The sequence below is a fragment of the Sminthopsis crassicaudata genome, chromosome 4 (genome assembly GCF_048593235.1).
Source record: "Sminthopsis crassicaudata isolate SCR6 chromosome 4, ASM4859323v1, whole genome shotgun sequence".
Classification (NCBI taxonomy): Eukaryota; Metazoa; Chordata; class Mammalia; order Dasyuromorphia; family Dasyuridae; genus Sminthopsis; species Sminthopsis crassicaudata.
Genome location: NC_133620.1, coordinates 304,688,394 through 304,714,393, shown reverse-complemented (window position 1 = coordinate 304,714,393; position 26,000 = coordinate 304,688,394). Strand labels below are relative to the sequence as shown.

General features: G+C 33.7%; 1 protein-coding gene across 4 annotated transcripts in view; it reads right to left on the bottom strand.

The window, feature by feature from the left end:
• Positions 1–26,000, bottom strand: part of TBCD (tubulin folding cofactor D) — a 436,500-nt gene that overhangs the window by 231,460 nt on the left and 179,040 nt on the right. For all 4 annotated transcript variants that reach the window (XM_074264992.1, XM_074264995.1, XM_074264993.1 and 1 more), the window contains exon 16: positions 9,037–9,094. In XM_074264992.1, coding sequence (XP_074121093.1) covers positions 9,037–9,094 — 58 coding nt within the window. The remainder of the gene's footprint in view (positions 1–9,036; positions 9,095–26,000) is intronic.

Below are 26,000 nucleotides of genomic sequence, written 5' to 3'. Positions count from 1 at the left end.
TATACCACAATTTATTCAGCCATTCTCCAATTGATGGACACTCACTCTGTTTCCAGTTTCTGGCCATTACAAAGAGGGCTGCCACAAACATTTTTGCACATACAGGTCCCTTTCCCTTGTTTAAAATCTCTTTGGAATATAAGGCCAGTAGTAACACTGCTGGATCAAAGAGTATGCACAGTTCGATAACTTTTTGAGCATAGTGAGGATGTATTCTTTTAAAGAAGAGTGGGGATACTCTAGAAGTTCCTAAAAGTGTTCCGCTAGAAGGGTTAGCCTTGTACAGGAAAAAGACCCCTAATTTTTATTAGAGATTGGAAGAAAAGAAGGAAGAGCATGAAATGATGTCAAGAAATTTTGAGGTAAAGAAAATAGAGGAAAAGAGTGCTTAACTTGAATGACTTATTTTTCTTCAGTAAGATAAGCAGTAAGGTCCTCACTTGAGAGAGACAAGGGAAGAGTTTTTGAAGACTTGAAAAAAGAAGATTTGGAATAGCTTCTATGTATAATGAGATAAGGAATAATTAAAAAAAATGCTTTGCCATAATGATGGCTCAGATGAGGTTAGGGAGAATGAAGTAGTAAAAGAATCTAGTGAACATATAGTTGAGTCTTCTTCCAACTATAATCAAGTAATTCAAGTAAGAGAGCAGGATTCAGTTGAAGGAAGTAAGCAATAGAATAAGGCGGGATGATTGAAAAGCAAGGGATGATATAGAGCTAAAATAACTAACTACAAGGTCAAGCAAGATTGCACAGAAAATTAAGTCAAAATGGGTAATAATCTGAGAAAATTGTCAGGTATAGTAGCCCCAATGAGGACAATAAACAGGTAAAGGAAGATGTATAGAAAAGATAGTAAAATAGAAATTATGATCAGATAGAAATGTGAAGTTAGAGAACAAGAATAAGTGTTATGTAAAGGCAAGATATAATGTATAAAAAACATAATCATATTCTGCCATTCTCCACACAATGGAGATGCTATTGTGTTCCTAAGTTTTTGCTACGTGAGTGAGTATGACAGACAGAAACAGGGAGAAATACAGAGAAAAACAGAGAAACTGAGAGAATGCTTTCTTTTTTAGATTTTGCCTAATAATGAAACTTATGGGTCAAACAAAGGATATAGGCATCTCAATCACTTCTTTAGCTTTATTTCAAATTGCTTTATGGAAAGGTTGGACCACCATTGTATTAGATTCCCACAAACCCACCCACATTAATTAAATCCAAACTTTGCCACTTTTTCAGTTTGCTAAGTGAAATGAAATCTCAGAGTTGTTTGGATTTGCATTTCAGTTATTATTTGTGCTTCTTTCATATCATTGCTGCCTGTAATTCTTTTTGAGAAATATTTGTTCATATCTTTTGACTACAAAAATTAAAAGATTAAATGTGAATTTTGTATAATTTTAATGATTAAACCTGGCCTTGAAAAAGGGATAACAAAGCCTATCTTTTTTCCCCTTCTAAGCCGATGTCTGGAGATAAATGAGAAGGGAGCGTTGCATAAATTTTCAGCCTTATTTTGATGTATAAATTAATTTTGTAGAAATGCTTCTTTTCTCTTTTGTTTCAAGAGCAGCCTTTAGGGAAGGATATATGTGAAAAGAAAGGTGTGCAGATAGTAAAGAATACTATTGTGATAAGAAATGATGAGCTGGTTGATTTAGGCAAAACATGGAAGGAAAACATTATCCACCTCCAGAGAAAGAAGTGACAAAGAGAAATATGCGTAGTATGGTCGTGTGTGTGTGTGTGTGTGTGTGTGTGTGTGTGTGTGTATTTGAGTTTAATTATAACTTTCTCTATGGCAGAGGGAAGAGTGTGACACACAGAGTAAAAAAAAAAATTCAATAAAAAGTATAAAGGAGAGAACAAAATGAAATGTAGAAGGAGACACAGAAAAGAAGGGTAGCTTTGAAAACAATATGAACTACTTATTGCATAGGTCTTCTTGAAATGGGAATTTACTATTTTATATTGAATCCTCTCATGTTCTGCTGTGTATGTGGAACTGTTCTTTTATTCTTTTCTCATTTTATACATAAATTTAAAATAAATTAATTTTTTAAAAAGAAAGGACATTTCAAACATATAATAGAAACATTTAATAAATTAAATAAAGAAAATAAAAAATAAAAAGTAATAATAAAAATGAAGAAAGATCATAAAGAATGGGAAGTATACTACAGGACTGAATAAAGATAAATACTGACTCCGTTTTTAAAAAGGGAAGAAGAGAAGAAACACTAAAAACTGTAAGTCAAAAAACTTAATTTCAATTGTTGGCAATATCCTAGACATTGTTATTAAAGAGGTACTTAGCAAATATTTATAAAAGAAAACAATGATTACAAAAAACCATTAATAGCAGTTAAATGAAAAACTTTTATTTTTTTCTTCTAGTTCTTAATACTGAATTCATGAACTGAAAAAAGCATTTTCTTGTTTTAAAAAGAGGATTCTTTATGAAAGTATAAATCTATATTTCATACCATTTTAAAAGTATATAATAAATCACACAAATTACTTATAAAATCATCTTAGTTACCTGAACTTTCTTCCAAAATTGATTCAGTTCTCTTCTAAATATTCAAAAGATTATTTTTCACTGATGCTCTTTTTTTGTCAATACTATTATTTCTCAGCCCTCTTAACCCAGATAGAAAGGAGAAAGGGAAGGCCCTTGTAACAAATAAGCATAAGCAAGTAAATGAAATTTACTTTGGCCATGTTCAAAACTATGTCTTTTTGTAACCAATCAACATCATTTAAATAGTAAGACGTGGACTTTTGTGAATCTATCATATCCCTTCTTACAGTATACTAATAAGGCACCTAAGTGTCACAGTGGATAGAATGCTGAGCCTGAAAAAAATCAAAAGGAATTCTTTTCAAATTCAAATCTGGTTTCAGACACTTAATAACTGTGTGATCCTGGGCAAGTCACTTAACTCTGTTTGCCCCAGTTTCCTTATCTGTAAAATGAGGTGAAGAAGGAAATGACAAACTATTTCAGCATCTTTTCTTTAAAAACTACAAATTGAAGATTTGGACATGACTGAAAAATGACTAAATAACAACATACATGATTTATTATATGTCCTCTGGAACCTAAGTTCTCCATTAAATTGATAAAAATCCTTAAGTCAAAGTTTTTTGTTTATAATATTGCTTTTCTTTAAATAAATTATTATTTTAGTTCTACTCACTCACTCTATATCAACATATATGACCATGGATTCTCTAAAATTATCTTTCATTCTGTTTTATGTCAAAATAATATTTCATCATCCTCATATAACAAATTCAGTCACTTTCCAACTACCTAAGAAACAATCTAATCACTTTGATTTTTTTTTATTTTAATCCTTCCCTTCAAGAGAAAGTTTATTCTGTGATCTTCCTCTTATGATAGTATCTTGCCTCTTAATTCCATCTCTTATTTCAGCTTTTTTGCCCTTTTGAGTTTAATATATTTCTATATCTGTGAGTATATTTGTAAGCATAAGTATAGACATGTATTCAATCCAATTTTCCCATTTCCCTCTCAAGTGAGGAAGAGTAGCAAATATGGCAAAGTAAAGGCAGTGATTCCCCTGAGCTCTTCACAAAAACCCTTTGAACATCCTTAAATAATGCCATAAATCAACTCCTAGAGAGGAAGAAACCACAAAAAAGACAGGATAAAATAATTTTCCAGCAAAAGACAACTTAGAAGATTGGGAGGAATACCGAGAATGCAGCACGGTCTGCACTAGCACAAATTGAGACCCAGAAAATAAGTACAACTGGCCTAAGAAAAAGAAGGGACAAAAAGCACACTGAAAAAAAAAATTCCTTCAAAATTACAATTGAGCAAATAGAAGCTACTGAGTTTATAAAAAAATCAAGAAACAATAAAATAAAACCAAAAGAATAAAAAAATAGAAATGTGAAATATTTCACTGGAAAAAATAACTTACTTGAAAAATAAATGCAAAAAGAAATAATTTTAAATCACTGGCCTATGTGAAAACCATGATGAAAAAAAGGAGGAAAAGGGGGCTGGGCATCATCTTTCAAAAAATTATCAAAGAAAACTGCCCTGATATTCTAGAACCAGAGGATAAAATAAAAATTGAAAGAATCCATTCATCATCTCTTGATCCTAAAATGAAAACTCCCAGGAATATTATAGCCAAATTCCAGAGCTTCCAGGTCAAGGAGAAAATCTTACACACAGCCAGAAACAATTCAAGTATCATTAAGCCACAGTCAAAATAATACAAGATATAGCAACTTCTACATTCAATAACCAGAGGGTTAGGAATATGATAGTAATATATAACAAAGAAGCTAAGATTACAACCAAGAATCACTTACCCTTTCTTTAGGGAAAAGCATACATTCAATGAAATAGAGGACTTTCAAGTATTCTTGCTGAAAAGATCAGAGCTAAATAGAAAATTTGACTTTCAAATATAAAACTCAAGAATAGTATAAAAAGAAAAATAGGAAAGGAGAATAATAAAAGGTTTAATAAGATTAAACTGTTTTCATTCCTACACAGGAAGATGATACTTCTTACTCATAAGAACTTTCTCATTTAGGACAATTAGAAGTATATATAGACAGGGATACAGGTGTGAATTGAATATGAAGGGATATCTTAAAAATAAAATTAAGGAGTTAAGAAAGGAATACACTGGAAGAAAGAAAAGGTAGAATGGAATAAACTATCTCATGTTAAAGAAACAAAAAAAAAAAAAAAACTTTTACAGGGGAGGGGAAGAGTGAGTGAACCTTACTTTTAGTCAGAACTGACTAAAGGGGGAATAATATATACACTAAATTGAGTATAGAAAAATCTATCTTATCCTAAAGGAAAGCAGGAAAGGAAGAGATAAGAAAAAAGTAAAGTACTAGAAGGGAGGACAGAATGGGGGAAAGGGTAATCAGAAACAAAACAATTTTGAGGAGGGACAACATGAAAGGAGAGAGAGAATAGAATAAACCGAGGGGATTAGGACTGAGGACAAAAGAACGATAGTAACTGAAAGCAATTTTGAATCAAATTTCTCTAATAAAGGCCCATTTCTCAAACATGAAGAGAAAGGGATCAACTTTATAAAAATAAAAGCCATGCCCCAATAATACAAAGATATAAAGTTTTCAGATGAAATACTTAAAGCTGTCTCTATAGTCACATGAAAAAGTGTTCTAATTCACTATTGATTGAAGAAATGCACAATAAAATAATTCTGAGATATTATCTTACAAGAAAGGAAAATAAATGGTAAAGGGGCTGTGAGAATAATGAAACATTAAAGTATTACAGTAGAGTTGTGAACTGATTCAACCATTCTGTACATCAATTTGGAACTATAGGCTATAAAATCCAAAATCCAAAGGGCTATAAAAGCATGTCTCCTTCCTTTCTCTTCTCTTCCACAAGCCATCAAAACAAAAGTAATCTGTCCTTAGATCCTTTCATTGTTAACTCCCTCAATACTCTTTGCTGACATCTGAAATGATAATTCTTTCTCCATCAAAATGTTAGTACTATAGCATACAACTTCTTCTAGGTACTCAGATGAACTTATTTGTCTACATTTCTCTGAAGACTCATGTTTATTTCAAAGTTTCTAAGTTATTCTAGTCTTTTAATCAGAAATGCTTCAAAGTCTTCTATTCCAGTAAAGTTCTATTTTCTTTTTCACTCAGCTTTTCAGAGTAAGATGTTCTCTGCCTAACTCTTTTGCCTCTTGGAATACTGGAGTTTACAATCTCCTCTAAACTTCTATGATACTTCTATGATTCTATAACTTCTTGGTACTGAACTGCTTGCTTCTGAGTTCTTGAGGCATTTTTTCCCAAAATTTCTAACTTTTGCTATAATAATCCTGGGACTTTACTTTTAAAATGGTGGTTTTCAGAAAGTCCTATTAGGTTCTTAAACTATCTTAGCTTGACCTCATTTCAAATTCTCTCAATTTCTTTTGATTTTGCTTTAATATTTCTTGCTGTGACATGAAGTCACCGATTACTATTTGGTCTATTCATATTTTCAAGAACTCCATTTCTTGGGTTGGCTTTAATTATTTATTCATTTTTTTTAAATCTCTTATAGATATTCATGTACCTTATTAAGAAATCAACATTTTCCTCCTTGAATCTCTGATCAAAGCTAATAAGGAATTAAATTTATAATAACAGTTCTTTATACTGATCAGATATTTTTTGATTTACTTATATCTTCCTTCTTAGTTCTTGCATTTGAGATTTTGTGCTAGAGCCAGTCTCTAGCACTTGCTGTATTTTGAGGTGAAGTGATAAGCCCCATTCAATTTTCTCCTAGGGTCCGACCCTGAGTTCCTGCACCAAGATCCAACTCCTGTGATAAGGTGGCTTGGATCTTTGAGTTTGAGTACATCCTCATGACGCTCTTTAATGTTTCAGGATACACTAAGGGACCTCAGAGTCTAGGTTGCCCTAGTCTTGGCCCTGTAGTGCTGGACTTGTCCCTGTCTGATAATCCTGCCTAAGACCATTCAAAATCCTCATCTTAATATTTCTGGAAATCTTCCAATCTTGCTGCCGTATAGATACAGTCCTGTACAACATACATATGTCCCTTGACATCTCTGTTCTGGGAAGTTCTACCCTCCTATGAATGATTTTAGTGGCTTTTCTATTTTTCCCCCCTTTCATATCATCCTTGGGATTCAACCTCACTTCTGTTCAGTTCTGTAGAGGAAATCAGCATAGTTTCTCATTGGATTTCTTAATAATTGCCCAGAATAGTGCAGTTTTTAGGCTGTGCTGAAATAGATATATGAAGGCCAAACAGACTGCTACTATTCTGTAAGCCATATTAACAGTATGAATAACATCATTTCCTTTTGAGACTGAGACAATAGACAGACAAATCAGAGAATGAAGTGCTTCTGATTGATATAGATGTTAACCAAAGTACTTAGCATTACAGTACATTAGCATGCTAATTTTATGGACAAGATAGAATGGAATGGGATAAATGATAATAGCTTAGATTTGAAACTGATAGATGTAGAGACATGAAGGCTAGTAAATACTGTTTCCATATAACTGGTTCCATGTATGAAAGGCCTAATTGGAAAAAATTTCATCTAAGACCAAAAGATGTGATAACTTAAAACTAATTTCTCAATAATCAACAAACTCTCACTTAATCATAACCTCTCCAGCAGAGGGATTTCTGAACTCCTGGCAATCATGATTCAAACTCCATTCTCCATCCCCTACAAACCAACATTCCCACAGCGTCCCACTCTAAAACTACCTGTCCTCTGCCACTAAACTATCTAAAACATCTGCTCCATAAAGAACTTAATTTCACCATAAATAGTAAGCTTTCCAATTATGATAAAGGTTATCATTATCCTTCTAGTCACCTACTTCTCATCCTCAATTTTTCTTTCTCACTTATCCCCATTGTACCCCATGTGTTGATAAATCCTATAGGCTTCATAACAACTTCATGTATTCTTCTTTCTCCTTCTTGATACTATCAGTTTTTGCAGATTCTCATGCCCTCATACCTGGATTATTCCAATGGCTTTCTGACTTGTCTCCTTACTGAATTTTCTCCCTACATTAGTCCATCTTCCACTCTACTATCAAATTAATCTTAATAAAGTGAAGGTCTGACCATTTAACCACCTCCCCACTCAATTCCCTATCACTAGTAGAATCAAATATAACATCAATTCCCATTCAAAGCCCTTCATAACCTGCTCTTCCTCCTAACTTTTCCAGTCTTCTTAAACTTTACTCAGTTTATATTCTGTAGTCCAGTAATTCAGGCTCCCTTTGGCTATATCTTCGCACTGAACACCATCTCCCATCTCCAAGCATATTCAATAACTGTCTCCCATGAATGGAATGCTCTTTGCTGTTATGCTTTTTAGGCTTCCTTCAAATCCCAGAAAAATCTCAGCTTTGGGAAGAAGTTTTTCTGGATTTCACTTAAAGCTAGAACATTCACATTAACTAATGATTTCCAATCTGTCAAGCTAACTACTTAATAGTTGACTTTGATGGCTTTTAAGGTCTCTTAACAAAGCTGGGGCAACTGTAAAATTTAAACATAGATTCTGTAATCTTCAAGGGTCAGCTCAAATTAAATCTCCTCAGTGAGGAATTTTCCAACTATCATATTCACATCTTTGAACTCTGAGAACATTTACAATTAGTACCAAAGAACTTAATATCTAAGAATACTCTAATTTTATTTATGTTCGTTTTTCTCCCTCCCATAACATTAGACAAATAACAGGTACCCAATAAGATTTAGTGATGAACTGATTTGTGTTTTTGATCAAACCTGTATTTTATGAAATATAGCAATATATTAGCTATGAAGAACTTACCCTACCATATTACCCTGAGTAATATGGATTACTCACAATATCTGCAACACATGTGTCAGAGATAGAATCTGAAGATGAGTTTTCCTATATGGATTACTCACAATATCTGTAACACATGTGTCAGAGATAGAATCTGAAGATGAGTTTTCCTAACCCTAAAATCTGTTTTCTCTCCACTATAGTTTGCTGTCTAATAACCATAATTACTGTAATTATGTATCTATAATGATGGCACAATGGATACTGGATTTAGGGCATGCCCAGCTGTTGTAATGGCTACTTCTCTGTACAAATAGGGAAGAGATTAGGGACTGTGATAAGAACTGAATCTGATTTCACTGTCATAAGGAACTCATGTGTGAGGAAATTTCCTCTTCTAATGCAATCAGTAACTACTCTGCAATTTAGAACCATAAAACTTTATTTAGGGCACCAAAAAATTAATTGACATGCAAGGGTTTACATAGAACTTAAAGGCCTGGAATTGAGAAATGAACCTTAGGTCCTCTTGAATTCAGTTTTTGCATGCTTAGAGGTCAATTTGTATCCACTAAGCTATGATGGCTATCTATAAAAATATACAAAATGAAATTCTGAGAAGGAAAAACAAATAAAATACAACATTTAAAAGACTTACAGAGGCAGCTCTTCTGCAGTTAACATCACGATCAAACACTGTAACAATTACCAAAGCACTGAGGAGAGAAAAAAATAAATCTATTATTTTAAAATAAATTTACAAAATAACAGAAAGTATTTAACAAGAGCTCTTAGGAATCGGGGTGCTTTTCCTTTGATCAAAAATATTAATGTATTGAGTATCTAATATATATGAGGCACTAAAGAGTGTTGTGGGAGATCTAATAAGAAGCAGAGGCAGACATTCTCAAAGTATGCAAAATCACAAAAAAAAACCATATAAATATCATATGAGTATCAGAGTCAATTAATAATCAACTATTAGTTCAAAGGAGAGAGAGAATGACTTCCAGTACAACCAGAAGATTCACTAAGAAGGTGACAACTATACCATTACACTGGCAGAACTATTAGTCATTCCTAGAAGAGAGTAGAGAGTATGAATGACACAGTCAGTTTGCCTAGAGAAAAAGGTACATATAGTAGCACTGGGTCACACTGAAAACCTTAAGTTGGTAGGTACAAAGTTTCTCCTTGGAGATTTGTAGGAGGATAAGGATTTAACACTTTACAATATAGGAAATAAATACTGTAAATACAACAAAATGTATAAAGTGATACACAGATATAGAAATTGAGAATAAATATATTTCTCATCTTTCAAATACAAGGGCAAGTGGTCATTTTAGAATTTGTACCAATACAGAGTTCAAAGACATTCAAAATCAATAGTCACAAATACATATTTTGAAGAAAAGTGCCAATCTTGCCAAACATCTTCAAGAACTTCGTATACACATACATATACTTCATATATGTATGTGTGTATGTGTGTGTATATACATATATACACACACACACAATTAGGAAATGATATATATACACATACACACACATACATACAAATACATATACTTATCAATATTTTATACTCCAATATTTTCTAAAAGCAAAGTAGCAAATTCCCTATGTACATAATTTTATGTATTCCTTGTTTTACAAGCTTGAGATTTTCAAATGGTTACAGATTAATAACAAACTATTTTAAAATGTATTGCAATATCTTTATATTAAGATAATTTTAAGTTTTTACTACACTCAAATATTTATCAAATGCATTGTATACTCAAGTACCTCACCCAAAAGTCAGAAATATACATTTGCTCTCAAAAAGTTCATAATCTATTTTTTTTAAAAAAGAAATATGTAAAAATACCCATGATACAAAAATGTTTTAAGAAAAAACTCCACATCAATTAGAGTTTTCTACAAGTGGAAAAAAAACAAGCAAGAACTAGATGATATGATAAAAACTAAGCTCTGACTATGACATAAGAACAAACGTATTACATGCCTATAATGTATTATGAACCTATTAACAACCACTGATTAAACATTTTAAGCACCTACTATATGCCAGATATGAGCACTGAGATGAGTAAATTAAAAGACAGTCCCTATTTTCCAGGAACTTATGGTAAAAGAGGAGACAATATGCAAATAACTTTGTGTAAACAATCATATATGTATATATATTATTACATAATATATACATATATAATAAATTGGAAATAATGTTTGAGAACAACAAAAAGGCTAGTATCAATGGATCACAGCATTCATGTCAAAGTTTTAAGTTATAAAAAGATTGGGAGAGAAGATGGGGGTAGGGGTAAGTAATGAGCAGCTTTGCTTGACAAAGAAAGGATTTTATCTGTGATCCTGAATGTGATAGTAAGTCATTTGGAGTTTACTGAGTAGGGAGGTGACAAGGTCTAATCTGCTTTAGGAAAACTAATTTGATGACAAAAGAAGATGGACTGAAGTGTGAGGAAAGACATCTAGCAGTAGATCAAGAAGCAGACTACTGCAATATTCCAGACATAGCGAAAGAGAATGAAAAAGACTGAAAAGAGGAGACAATCAGGAGAAAATACTGTCATAAAAACATAGAAAAAACAAGAGTTTTACGTAGAAAATAATGATCAACAATGCCAATGGTTGCAAGAGAGTTCAATAAAGACAAAAAGGTCATTATACTTCACAATTAGGAAATGATTGAAAACTCTGAAAACAGCAGGCTTTTTAAAAAATATATTTTCAAGTGTTTTATTTTTCAAATATCTATAAAGATAATTTTCAACATTTATTTTTGTAAGACTTTTGTGTTCCAGATTTTTTTCCCTCCCTCCTTTATCTCCTCTCTCCTCAAGGCAGCAATCTGATATTGGTTAAATATGCAGAATTCTTTTAAACATATTTCCATATTTGTCATGTTATACAAGAAAAATCAGCCCCCAAAGGGAAAAACTATGAGAAAGGAAAAAGCAAATAAATAAAAATGCTTTGATCCTCACTCAATCTCCATAGTTCTCTCTCTGGATGAGAACGGCATATTCCATCACAAGTCTACTGGAATTGCCTTGAAATCACCACATTGTTGAGAAAAGCCCAATCCATCACAATTGATAATAATCATAATCTTGTTTTACAACACTGTCTTGGTCCTGCTCACTTTACTTGGCATCAATCTTTCCAGAAAGTAAAAGTCTTTCCAGGTTTTTCTGAAATAAGCCTATTCATCATTTTATAGAACAATAATATTCTATTACATTCATATGTTATAACTTATTCAGCCATTACTCAACTGATGGCCATCCACTCAGTTTCCTGTTCCTTGCCACTACAATAAGAGCGATAACAAACATTTCTGTGCATGTGAGTCCTATTCCCTTTTTTATGATATCTTTGAAATATAGACCCAGTAGTGAAACTGCTAGATCAAAGGGTATGTGAAGTTTGATAGCTCTATGGGCATAGTCCCAAATTGATCTCTAAAATAGTTAGATCATTTCATACCTCTACCAACAATGCACTAGTATTCCAATTTCCCCCCACATCTCCTTCAGCATTTATCACTATTTTTTCTTTTCATCTTTGCCAAGCTGAGAGGTATGAGGTGGTAGCTCAGAGTCATCTTAATTTGCATTTTTCTAATCAATAATGATTTAGAACATTTTTTCATATGATTATAAATGGCTTTAATTTCTTCACCTAAAAATTATCTATTCATATCTTTTGAAATTTTATCAATTAGGAAATGACTTGTATTCTTACAAATTTGAGTCAGTTCTCTGTATTTTAGAAATTAAACCTTTATCAGAAACACGGCTGTAAAAATTGTTTCCCAACTTTCTGTTTCCCTTCTAATCTTAGCTGCATTGGTTTTGTTTGTGCAAACCTTTTTTAATTTAATATACTCAAAATTATATTGGAACATTTCTTGGGGATAGCTTTCTCAAAGAGTTTAATCACAGAATGCTCAAGAGATATGAGAAAAAAGTTAGAAAGGATGAATGGATCAAAAGAGAGTTTGAGGGAATGAAAAGACATGGACATGTTTATTGGCAGCATGAAAGCACCAGTAGCTAGAGAGAGACTGAATGGAAGTGATAGAGATTACAAGAGATGGGGCATATTGCTAGAGGAAATGGAATAGAAGGACACCTCTTCTTTTGAGACAAGCAGGAAATAATAACAATAACAGAAGGCATCTGTCAGTTAGTTAATAAAGAAGATATGAAACATTTATTATGTGCCAGCCCAAAGAAATAAAAATATAAAAAGAGGCAAAAGGGCAGTCCATCACTTTAGAGAGCTCACATATTGATATAGGAGACAAAAAAATGGACAAATAGATAAAAACAAGATGAATAGGAAATAATTAAGACAAATAAGATGTTAGAATTAACAAGAGTTGGAAAAGGCTTCCTATGGAAAAATGGGATTTTAGTTGGGAATTGAAGGCAGCAGTAAACCAGGAGGCAGAGATGTTTAGAGAACATTCCAGACATATAAGCTATCCAGAAGAAATGCCTAGAACCTAGAGAAAGACTGTCTTATTTGTAGAATAGCAAGAAGGGACATATCACTAGATTGAATACATCATAGGTAGTAATTGATTAGAAAGGTAGCAGGGGGTCAGGTTATCAAGGGCCTTAAATGACAAACAGAGGATTTCATATTTGATCTTGGAAGCCCCAGGAGTTTAGGAAGTAGGAGGTGATATGATTTGACGCATTTTTTAGGAAGAATGGTTCCTGAATGAAGGATGGATTAGAGTATCAAGAACTTCAAAATAAGCAGACCCACCAGCATGCTACTGTAACAGCCAACCAATCAATTGCTCAATCAATAAAGATGTAGTAAGAGGAGGAGGGAATGGGAAATCACACGCTCATCGTCATGCTGGGGGAATAATTGTCAGACACAATGCTAAGTACTGAGAATAGAAAAAGATGAAAAAGACATTCCTGGTCTTCAAGGAGCTTACAGCCCAAGAAGGAGACATAAAGGACAAATAAATATTTACAAAACAAGTTATATACATAATAAATAAAAAATAATTAACAGAGATAAAACACTGGAATTAAGAGGAGTTGGGGAAGGCTTCCCCAATAGAAGACTGTACTTAAAGGAAGCCAGAGAGGTTAGTAGCTAGGAGAAGGAAGTTTTCAAGCATTAGTCAGAGAGAATGTCTGAAGCCAAGAGATGGGGCATCTTGTTGATATGGAATAGCCAGGAAGCCAATGATAGTGAAATGAAGAATATGTTGTGGGGAATAAATTTTAAGAAGTCTGAAAAGGTAGAAAGAAGTTAGGTTATAAAGGGCTTTGAAAGCCAAATGGAACTTTTTATATTTGATCTTGGAGGCAATAGGAAGTCAGTAGAGTTTAGTGAATAGTGGCGTATCATAATCAGACCTGTGTTTTAGTTTCTAGATTTTAGAAAAATCACTTCCGTGGCTGGATGACAGATGGACTTGAGCTAAGCAGACTGACCAGCAGGTTTTTCATCCAGGCATGAGGTGATGAGGGCTTGCACTAGAGCAGGGGTTCTCAAACTACGGCCCGCAGGCCAGATGTAGCCCACTGAGGACGTTTATGCGGACTACCGGGTTATGGCAAATGGGCTGAAGGGCGGAGGCAGAGTGTGAGTTTTTGTTTTTACTATAGTCCAGCCCTCCCACAGTCTGAGGGACAGTGACCTGGCTCCCTATTTAAAAAGTTTGAGGACCACTGCACTACAGTAATGGTAGTGTAGGGATGGTACTTAAAATTGTCAGTATAGGGATAGTACTTAAAAGAAACTTAAAGGAAAATGAGGTCATTTTGAGAATGGAGAAGAAATGGTTGATCTTAGCAGTGGGGAAGGAGGCAGTAGACAGGAAGAGATAGAAGATAAGTGACAGAGAAGGGATGACATGAGGGGCAATCTGTAAGACAAGACTAAATGGCATTGCTTAAGCAGGTAAAGAGTAAGGTAGTTTCATCATATAAGACAGGGGTAAAGGAGGCAATAATGGCAAAAAGCATATGAGTAATATAAGATGGGAAAGAGGAAAGGAAAAAGGAGCTCATGGTGAATGGCCTTTATTTTTTCTGTAAAATATAAGTTCTCAGCTGTAAACCTCAGAAGGGTAGGGTGTATAGAATAATTAGCTGTATAGAATTACTAGCAAGAGTGAAGTAACATAAATTTGAAGTGGATCCAAAAGAAAATTGTTTGATTTTCTCCACCTTCATTCAATAGCATCTATATGGGAGTGAAGGTGGCAGATGATAAAAGTGTAATCATGGTATAATTCAACAAAGTGATGAGGGAATTAGGAATTCAAGAAGAAAGATGAATTGGTTCAAGAAGGGGAAAAGAAGAGTGGATAAAATAAGGGGATGGTCTGGGAAAGAATTCACAAGTTGAAGGATTAGAAGTCATAGTTTAGAAAAAAAGTAGAGATTGGTAAGGGAAAGGAAAAAGGAGGGTGAAATATCAATAGAATCTGGTCAGACATAGGGATTTTGGAATTCTTGAACATGAAGGTGTTATCTTTATGGATTATGGCAAGATGACAATCTTTATATATACCTGAGGTGGAGCAGATGTGGGAAGTAAATAGGTAATAAGTAGTAGCTGCCCTATCTGAATCATCAAGAAGAAGTCAGGTTTCAATGACTGACAGAAGAGAAAAGAAGAAAAGATCTAAGATGTTGCTTATGGAACAGGACATATCGGAGTGCATAGTCAAAAGGGTAGGTGGCATTTGATTAGAACTCATAGGTAAGGTGGTAAAGTTAGATGGGAATAAGGTAGATGGGAGGTGACGAATGAGGTTTAAATGATAAACTTCAGAATCACTGGGATATGTACATTATGGCTGGTTGTGAGAATGTTCATCATTGAATGGAAAAAGTACTTCTCTTCCCAAAGGACATTGGAGAACAGGTGGACACAAGTGCAATACAAGTTGGAAGGCACATAGATGATCAGATGGAAGTGCCCATTTCACTACTCTTTACTTTAAAGCTTGGAGATTAGACAGGAATCAATACAGCAAGTGAAAAACTCTAACCTGCACAGCAGAAGGAAGCTCTGTTTCCCCCCAACTTTGGATGAACTGAGTTCAAAGGAAAATTCTTTTCCTTTGTACTGCTGCATAGGAGTTCTCCACATCCTAGTTGGGAAATCAGGCTGGGAGTAGGATGTGGAGTGGCTTTATGTATATGGAAATAGAAGTGGCCTAAATCCCTGTTGTGAGGAGACACACAAAGCAAGACACACAAGGTAAGAAATTAGGGGAAGATCACTTTGGTGAAAAGAGATAAAGAAGCTGAAGAGAAGGAAAAGTGAAGGAAGAAGAGAGAGAGAATGAAACAAGAGGGAAAAAGAAAAAAGATGACAGAACTATCAGTAGATTTCTTCAATATTTTTTATAAAATAAAAAGCAAAGTTCTCAGGAGGTATCAACACTTGACACTTGCTTAGCACTCATAGCACTTGACTGTTGTCTTGATTGAGCAATATACTCCCCAGCTTCACCATTACTGGTATTGCCCTTAGCTATGGGCAGCTCCCATGCAAAAGAGGTGCACAGGACTGTCAGGTTGGAGTCCACAATGCTGAAGTTGTGGAACAGACAGATTATAGGGCAGTTCCTGTAGAACAACATGGCTACATGATATAGTCTCCCAGGTCCCAAAACAGTAGGACTGCAAAGGACAAGAAGTGATTATTATGCTAAGCAGAGGGAGGAGCAGGAGGAGCAGGAGGAGCAGGGTAACATGAACAGCACCAGTTGGAGCTCAATTGGAGACTGCTGCAATTATCATTATTATGATAATTATGAAGGACCCACCACTCCTGGCAGCCTTGAGCTCCAGGACATGGCTGTAATCATCACACCATTGGTACCCACATTTCCTCCATCCCCCAAGAAATTTGGATAGTGTGGAACAGGGGAGATAAAGGTCGAGTTTTCTTTCAAAAAAAGAGATCAAGAAAGGAAGAACTTGGCAGGATTAGATAGGGCTGCCTTGTTTCTCAAAGCTAGAAACCCTACTTATCCCTTTGGGGAATTGGATAGGGAGGAATGGTTAGAGTATGGACTGGAGATATATTCCTCATGGGAAAAATTTGTTCAGTACTCAACGTTTTTGCCACTCCTCTTATCTTCTGGAATCAGTTAAAGACAGTACTAATGTCCAAGGTCAGAATTTGGGAAAGAGGAAAAGGAAGAGGCAAGTGAATTCATTGTGGGAAAGAGGAGTGTTCAGAAGGTTAGTTATTATCAGATAATAACTAATATAAATAAATATTATATATAAATAAATAATAAAAATAATAATAAAAAATAATCACATCAGTTAGCAATTTTCAAATTTTGACTGGGTGGTAAATATATGTAAAGTGAGTCTCCTAAGAGCTGTTAGGTACTGGGATAAGTAGTTTTACAAATATTATCTCATTTTATCTTCACAACAATACTTAAAGATAGCAGTATCATTATCTTCGTTTTTCAGTCCAGGAAACTAAGGCAGACACAAAGATACTAGGGTGATTTCCCATTTTCTTCTCCAGGTCATTTTACAGTTGAGGAAATGGAAGCAAATAGAGTTAAGGAACTTGTCCAACAACTAGTAAATATCAAAGCCCACATTTGAACTTTTAATTTCCTACTTCTAGGCCCAGTGCTTTATCTATTGCAATGCCTAGCTGCCATAAATGCAAAACGCAAAGTACTTCATTCTTCAATTTATGCCTTCCCAAATATTTCCTCTTCCTTCTCTTTTAATGGGAGTTAAATACTAAGATGTGCAAACCTCAAGAAGTATTCGATTCTTAATCCTTATATCCCTAATTCTATTGCAAAACTTTTATCTTGAGAGCAAAGAGTACTATAAATATTTTGATGTCTTCTCAATGGCTTCCTTGGAATGACCTTAAAGATTGCCTTATTTCCTACGCTCATTTAGAACTTTGATGTCTCAGACTATACTAATTTTTTGTCTTTCCCATCATATTCTATACCTCCCTAAACTCATCATTATGAAATCTCAGGACCTTATAAGATCAAATCAGCTTCAGTAAATACAATCCCTCTAATTGGAGGACGAATCCATAAAGTCCTCAACCTCCATTAAAGGAGAAATTCTCCAAATTTTTACCTGCTCATTTTGAACTTCTTTGACTCCTCAATCTGAACTAATTTTGCATTTCTTCCACCATGTAGGGAATTTCTTCCTGAATCCCTACCCCACTTTTTAGTTTTCTTTAGTATGCAGTCTTCTCATGTTCAATTATAAGCTTTTTGAGGACAGGGATTCATTCTTTTTATTTGCACTTGTCCCTTTGCTATTCCTGGAACAAGATACTCTTTCAACTATGGATATTTTCACCGGCTGTCATCCATTCCTGGAATACTCTCTTTTCTTCCTGTCTTCTTTCCAGTCCTAGCTAAAATCTTATCCTCTACAACAAGCCTTTCCTAATCTTTCTTAAATCTAATGCTTTCTCTCTATTGATTAATTCTTACTTATCCCATATGTAACTTGTTTGTCCAAGTATTTGCATATTATAAGCTCTTCTAGGTCAGGGATTATTTTCTGTCTTTCTTTGTATTCCCCAAGCTAATAAGCACAATGCAATACACATGGGTGCTTGAAATGTTTATTGACTATTATTTATTATTATTATTATTATTAAGTTCTTAGGGTATAAATCCAGTAATGAAATTTCTGGGTCAATGGGCACGAACATTTTAGTTTATTTATTTGCATAATTCTAAATTACCTTGCAAATTGGTCATACCAATTCACAGCTCCAGTAACAATGCCTTACTGTCCCTATAATCCCACAACTCCTGTTCTACTGACTTTTGGCATTGTAATCTTTACCAACTGCAAAGTGTGTGGCTAGGACTCTTAGGTGATCAGAAAGCTGCAATAGGGAAGCAGGGAACCAGGTTTCAGGTCCTAGATCTAAGGACAGATATGTCTCCTTTTAGGGAATGCTAGGTCTGGTGTTAGGAAAAACTCATCTTCCTGAGTTCAAATCTATTCTTAGACACTTACTAGTTGTACGACCCTGGCCAAGTCACTTAACCCTGTTTGGTTCCATGTCCTCATCTGTAAAGTGATCTGGAAAAGGAAATGGAAAACTACCCTAGTACCTTTGTCAAGAAAATACCAAAATGGTATTAGGAAGAGTTGAACACAACTGAACAATAATCTAAGTCATAGTAGGGAAGAATGAGGGGGGGACCTAACTAGTATGTAGAGAGACTTAAAGCAGCGATATCAACTAACAAGCTAATGCAATAGTCTAGGCAAGTGATATGGGACTGTACCAATGTGATGAAAGTGTTAGAAAAGAGAAGTTATCCTAGATAAAGTATAGGACTGGTATTCATGAAGTGCATTTCTAGCTTACGCTCTCAAATAATATCTCATATCCATGTAAAACTTTTAAGATTTCTATGAGTAAAGTCCAACAGAAATGATTTATTACAAAACTATATGTGACTACGTATATAAATGTATAGAAAATATTAGAAGACTCAATATAAATCCAGTAGAAATTAACTTCCTTTTGAAAACTAAGAGAAAAGGGTTTTTCTGTTCATTTTAGCAGAGATGTGTGAACTCTTATACTCAAAAACATACTGTCCAAATTACTTGATCTAAGTTGATTTTTGTTGAATTTTTTTTTATCATTTTATCTCTATTACTAAATGTTACAGTGTTAAGGTTCCAAGTTTTGCCATATTTAAGAAAAAATCAGCAAAACAGCCATTACCCAAATAGAGAGTTTTACCCTAATTCTGTACCTTCAAGCCAGCTAAGAGGAGGAATCAGCTGAAAAACAATGAAAAACAATGGCTGGTCTCCAAAGCTATTTATTTTAAGAACAAATACAGGCTTAAACTTAAATTTCATATTTTAGAACAAAATAAGTTTGTCACTAGAAATTTAGCAATGATGGTTGCTTTAGGCAACACAGCTGTCTAAAAACTAGCTTTTTATTATCATCAAACTCAAGTACACTGAATTACATCTAAATACATAATGCTACATAAAAACTAACAAATCTCAAAATTCTGATTACATTTCAATATGTCAACTTTAATGGTGTCTTTTTCAACAATTTATTTCTACTTTTAATTTTATTATGAAAATTTTAAAACCTAACCTAAAAATGAGTCATTCATTTTCATTTTGCATCTGAAAGGAGGGACCATTAATAGTGATACTACAAACAAGCCAAGAAACCAACCTCTGCATAAGCTGAAACGTGTTTAAGGCTTAGACTGCTTTCACTGAAGAGATTTATGTGATACTTCACCAGACTTTCCTAACACAGAGGAATAGTTGTGTTCAAGTGAAGGTACATGTCTTGACTTGTTAGAAACTCACTTCACCTGATTTTAATAAGAACTGCAATTGCTATATGCTCCCATATATCCATTTTTTTTTTATTCAATTATTATGGTACTTTTGAATACTAGTAATGCTAAATTCCTAGTTTTAAATAAAAATATCCCAATTTCAATATTAACTTCAATTGTTCTATCACTTCCCTCAACAACTTCAATTCATTCAACATCTTCATAATTTATCAACCACTTGAAAAACTACAGAGAAAAAAAAAAAGTTGACTTACAACTTTAGACATGTTTTACATGTCTTATGGGTTAAACACTATTGTGAAAAGGAAAAACATCATCTAATAGATTAAAATTACAAAATCAAAATAGATTAAAATTACAGCTCTTTAATGTTATATGATAGAATCAAAATCATTTGGGAACACAGACACTTTGGGTCAAGAAATGCCTATTGAATTTTCGCGAAAAGAAAAAGGCTTTACATTTTCATTCATGGAAGTTGTAATATAAAGAAACAGAGAATAAAATATAGCTCTGAGCAATACTTCATATTTTCTTATTCCTCAGAACAAACTTGCCCTGAAGAAAGAAGTATCAGTTGAAGCAATATCCATACCATTCTTTTCTTCTCACCACAAACACGCACCACCCCAGGGAAGGTGAAGCCACATGCACTCCCAGAACTCTGTGTGTACTGCTTGAATAAGGCGCTAGGCTAAGAATTAGTAAAACATGAGAGTCAGCATTCATCTCTCACTAGGAGGGGCAGATACTAAAGCAGAGTCATTCACTAAACACTTACTTCATGATGCTTATAGTGAAGTCAAAATGAACTAAGATTACAAAACAGTTTCAGGTGATGAAATCTATTTATCAAGAAACAATTATAGCATTATTTAGCAATAACTATTTAGAAAAGTGCATTTTTGTCTGCACACTGCAAGTGGTTCAGGGCTACTGTCACAATATCTTTTTTAAAAATAATTCAAAACTGCTCTGCACAAAAATATTTAAACTGTAAATGTTTCATTGTTACTGTGTTAAACTCCATTTTCAATTTCAAGACATTCACATTTCTTTCTCAATCAGTACATTCATTTTTCCATTTATCTTCTCTGCCTGGGTGGTAAGCAAAAAAAAAAAAAAAGATTTTAAACAAAACATAAATTTCAAACTTTAAGAATCTTATCAATTCATCAAATGTACTTCAACAGGATAGGTTGTTTAGGCGAAAACATCTATAATTGTTTTATGAAAGAATATTTACTCAAGATTGTTTTGGCAAAATCTTTGGAAGCAACTAAACTAAATCCTTTTAAAAAAAAACATTAAGCAAATCTGAAGGATGTAAATTAGTTTCATTTGTTGTTTATGTAAGAACAAATATTTTAAACTTTGGCTGCCAATGGTTACCTCATATTCTCTATGATATAAATTCCTCAGGAAATTATTTCATAATGCTTTTTGCCATTTTATTATTACTTTCTACTTGGATTTTGTCAGTTGTTTTCTTCTCATTTTGTGAACAAAATTTAAGTTACTTTTTCTAAATGCTGGAAAAAAGAACTATAGTTAATAGAACTCTGTCATTCACCACCTTATTTACTGTGTCTAAAAGTTGGTAATTAAAAATTTATAAAGCATTATAAACAAAGAAGATTTTCCTTTGAAAAATACACCCAATCTGATGATCAAAAAGAAAAAGTATCAAAGGAATGGCAGGTACAAACCAGCACCATCTTCTATGATTTATATTAATCTATATGTATTTTTATTTAATTTGTATTAATTGTGTTAATTAGCTTAAAATTATTCATTTGCAAAAAATTTGTTCCCATTATTCTATCACAGCCAACAAAATATGGGTTTGAAGTCTAGCTAAATGTGGGAGAATTAGAAGTGAACCTCCTTAAGAAACCTGTTAAACTAGACTAGAAAAAAAAAAAAAAGCATACACTTCGACAAAGGGCATTTGTATTGATTCATGAATTAGGAACATGAATAAAATGTCTAAAGAAACTTCAAAGAAAAACATGTGTGTGAAGCAAAACTTACATATATAATAAAGATTTCTGACATCATTTGTATTAACAGGAAATAATGATACTAAGCCTCAACGTATAGACAAAACTGAATTTAATCTGCATTTTGAGAAGTTGACAATTTCAATGCAAACTGTTATATGGAAAAGAGAGTGAAAGTCGAGAAAGACTGGATTCAAGAATTTATTCTAACCATGATTATATGACTATGACCAAGTCCCTTACTCTCTCCATAGTCCCCCAAATTACTTCTAAAACAAGCTACTAGAGTTTCCAAAGAAGAGATTCCCTAAGGATGAAATTTTGATTCAGACCAACAAACCACACTGGGCTTCTCCCCTTCCTTCTCAGTAATAAGCAATAAAATAGGAATGCTTACAGAAATCAAGACAGTTTAATATCTATATAGATCAAAGGACCAAAAGTATAATTTGTTTTTACATAGCACAATCTCAAGTCTCCATTCACATTATTTTGTTCCTGAAGATTTCATGCATTTCTAGAAACTTTTAAGGCACTTGAATTCTACTGTCTACTCCCTAGATATTTATGGTTTTTTTCCTTGATTAAACAGAGAAACTTGTAAATGCTAGTTCATAAATACAAAATGTGTCAGTGACAGGTCAAGAATTTCAGTTCTCAAATTATAAAACAGCCTACACAGGGTGTGACAGGATAAACTTACACATACTACTCCACCCAAGGGCCACAATGTAACCTGAAGGGACTCCTTGCTTACTAAGGAGCACGATGTAGACTAAAATGGATAATTCTATAAAAGATCTCATTGATTTAACTAAGGGAGATGTGTGAGTGTGTGCCACACATTAAATTCAGTACTCTACTGTGCTAAATTTCAAACCTCTTAACTAACTAGAAAAAAGTGTTACAGAAAAATAAATAAATAAAATTGCTTTTAGTCTCTTGTATAGCAGTAGTAACAGTAATAGTATAGCAGTAATATAAGTGAGAAATGTGACAAAATTAAAAGAGATAATGAAGGGCAGAACCAATTTGGCAGAGTAAAGTCAGGGGCTCTTCCAAGTTCTCCCCTAAATCCCTTTAAATAATGACTCTAAAATTCTAGACCTGCAGATTCCACAAAAAAAGACAGAGTAAAACAGTTTTTAAGCACAAGACAATTTGGAAGTTTGGCAGGAAAAGTCTGTTCCATCAGACTGAGAATGGAGCACCAGCCCAGACCTGGTCCTAGCAAACCAGAAAGAAACAGGTCTCAATGCAACTGAATCAATGACAGCTATCACACTAGATTGAGAGTAGAGCACGGCCCAGGGCAGGTCATACCAACACAGCCCTGACACCAGAAAACCAGGAGCAGGCTTTGGGATCCAGTGAATCACTAGTGGAAGGAATTACTTCCAGGGTTCTCAGATCACAGATCAGAAGGAAATTACAGAGGTCTCTTTGCTAACCCTGAGGCAAGACTGTTGCTTTGTGCCTACTCAGATCTGGGTCACAGTCTCGGGTGGCAATCTCAGGACAAGGAAGAGCATTAGCACACCAGATTTTATGGCCACAGTGGAGTAGAGACCCTGCTTATGGTTCCAAGGCACAAAAATAGCACTTGTGATCACTCACAGATTATAGCACAAGCAAGGAGAATAATAAATACTCTTTAGATCATGTCACCTTAAAAGAATTGGAATTTTGTAGACCTCTAGAAGGATTTCTAAAAACAACTGTACAAATTCCCTGAAATATAGGACAATGTACTCTCTACCCTAGAAGTAGGATCTACTTACACTAACAGTTAAAAATCAAGAAATAGACTGGAAAAATGAACAAACAAAATAAAATTGTGACCATAGAAAGTTACTACAATGACAAAGGAAGATCGAAAAACATACTCAAAAGAAGATAATAAAGTCAAAGCTCCTACATCTAAAGCCTTCAAGAAATATATAAATTGGTCTCAGGCTATAGAAAAGCTAAAAAAAGATTCTGAAAATAAAGAGAGGTAGAGTAAAAAATGAAAAGAAAAAATAAGTGTGATGCCAATAGCTTGATAAAGGATACATAAAGGATGTATCCCCCGATGTACCCCCCCCAAACATTACATTAAAAAAAACAATGGGGCATCTAGATGGTGCAGTAGATAGTGCCCCCTCCCTAAAGTCAGGAGGACCTGAGTTCAAATTCAGCTTCAGACATTTAATACTTCCTAACTGTGTGACCCTGGACAAATCACTTAAACACAATGGCCTCAGGGAAAAAAAAAAAAAAAAAAAAAAAAAACTCCTTAAAAAACATACTATGCCAAATGGTAAAGGAGATACAAAAAGTCAATGAGAAGAACACCTTAAAAAAATAAAACTCGGGCCAAGGAGAAAATATTGGAAGCAGTCAGAAAATAACAAATCCTAAACAATTCAACTGGAAATTGAAGGGATGTCCACCAATTGGGTAATGACTGAAAAAATTGTGGTACATGAATGTAATGAAATACTATTGTTCCATAACAAATGATGACTAGGTGGATTTCAAAAAGTCTGAGAAGATTTAAACATGAACTGATGCTGAATGAAGTGAGCAGAGCCAGGAGAACATTGTACACAGTAACAGCAACATTATATAATGATCAACTATGATAAAACTTAGCTCTTCTGAGCAATACAATGAACCAAGGCAACTCCTAAAGACTCAAGATGGAAAATGAGATGCACATCCAGAGAAAGAACTATGGTGTCTGAAGACAGACTGAAGCATCTATACAACTTTATCACTTTATTTTTTCTTCTTTCTCATGGTTTTTCTCCTCTTGTTCTGATTTTCCTTTCACAATATGACTAATGTGAAAATATGTGTAACATGAATCGGGAGGGTGTGTATACGTTAAAAAGAACCCTATATCAACTGCTTGCTATCATGATGAGGAGGGAAAGAAGGAGGGAGAAAGAAAAATTTACAACTCAAAACCCTAAAAAGATGCATGTTGAAAATTATTTTTACATGTAATTGGAAAAATAAGATAATATTAAGTGGGGGGAAAAAGGATTAAAAAAAAGAAACAATTCAAGCATTATGGAATCACAGTCAGAATAACACAAAATTTAGCAGTTTCTACATCCAAGGATTAAAGGGCTTAGAATATGATAGTCTGGAGGACAAAGGAGCTATTACTGCAATCAAGAATCACATACCCAGTAAAACTGAGTATAATCTTTCAGAAGAATTCAAGAAAAAGCTATAGATACTACACCAACAACATTTACAAAAAACTAGAAATATTTGAGAGTCTAACCAATGTAATAAGCATTCCAGAGGACAGATAATTCTATTCATCTCTCTACTAAGAAGTAATAGACTAAAAATGAGACATGATTAATATGGGGTTTATTTTGCTTAATTACAATACAAATTTGCTGCAAAGGATTTGTTTTTCTTCCTTTTTTCTCTAGAGGAATGAGGAAGTGGAAAGAAGAGAAAATAAATGTTCATTAATTGAAAAATAAAATATATTTAAGAAAAAAAAAAAAGCCAGTTAAGCTTATTCAATAAAGTATAAATTTAGGAAAATGTGGATTTTATGAAAAGGTCACAAAAGCACTTAAAATGACAATATTGGAAAAATACTTTATTAGTGTTTAACAATTTTAATTTTTTTACCTGAAGCTTCATTAATGTATGGAGTTTCCTCTAGGGAAAATCATTTTCCAAATATAAATATGTATATAAATAATTACAAACAAAGTATTATGAGGAGGGACAGAATACTAATAGTCCCCAAGCATGCATAAGTATACCTACCACAAATGAATAGTAACAGATGACCAGAATCAATGGCAAGGAAAAAATATAGCTGCTAAATAAAAAAAAAAAAAAAAATTAATTGCTACTAAATGAAATTTTATTCTCTACAGTAATAAAAGACCTACATTAATAAAGAACTGAATAAAAACTTCAGACTTTTCTTAATACTTTTATTTGGAGTTAGGATTGAAATATAAGATCAGAGTCAGAAAGTTACAGACCCACATTCTATCTAAAAGTCTTTTTATATGTTATACTTCAATATACTCTGGGATCCAGTAAAACTGGCCTCCTTGGTGTTCTCAAACAAGAACCAACATCTCTCAGCTCTTAACATGTTTTCTAGCTACCTTCATGTCTGGGCTATCTTATCTCACTTCTATCTCTTGGTTTCCCTGGCTTCCTTCAATTCCCAGCTGAAATCCTACC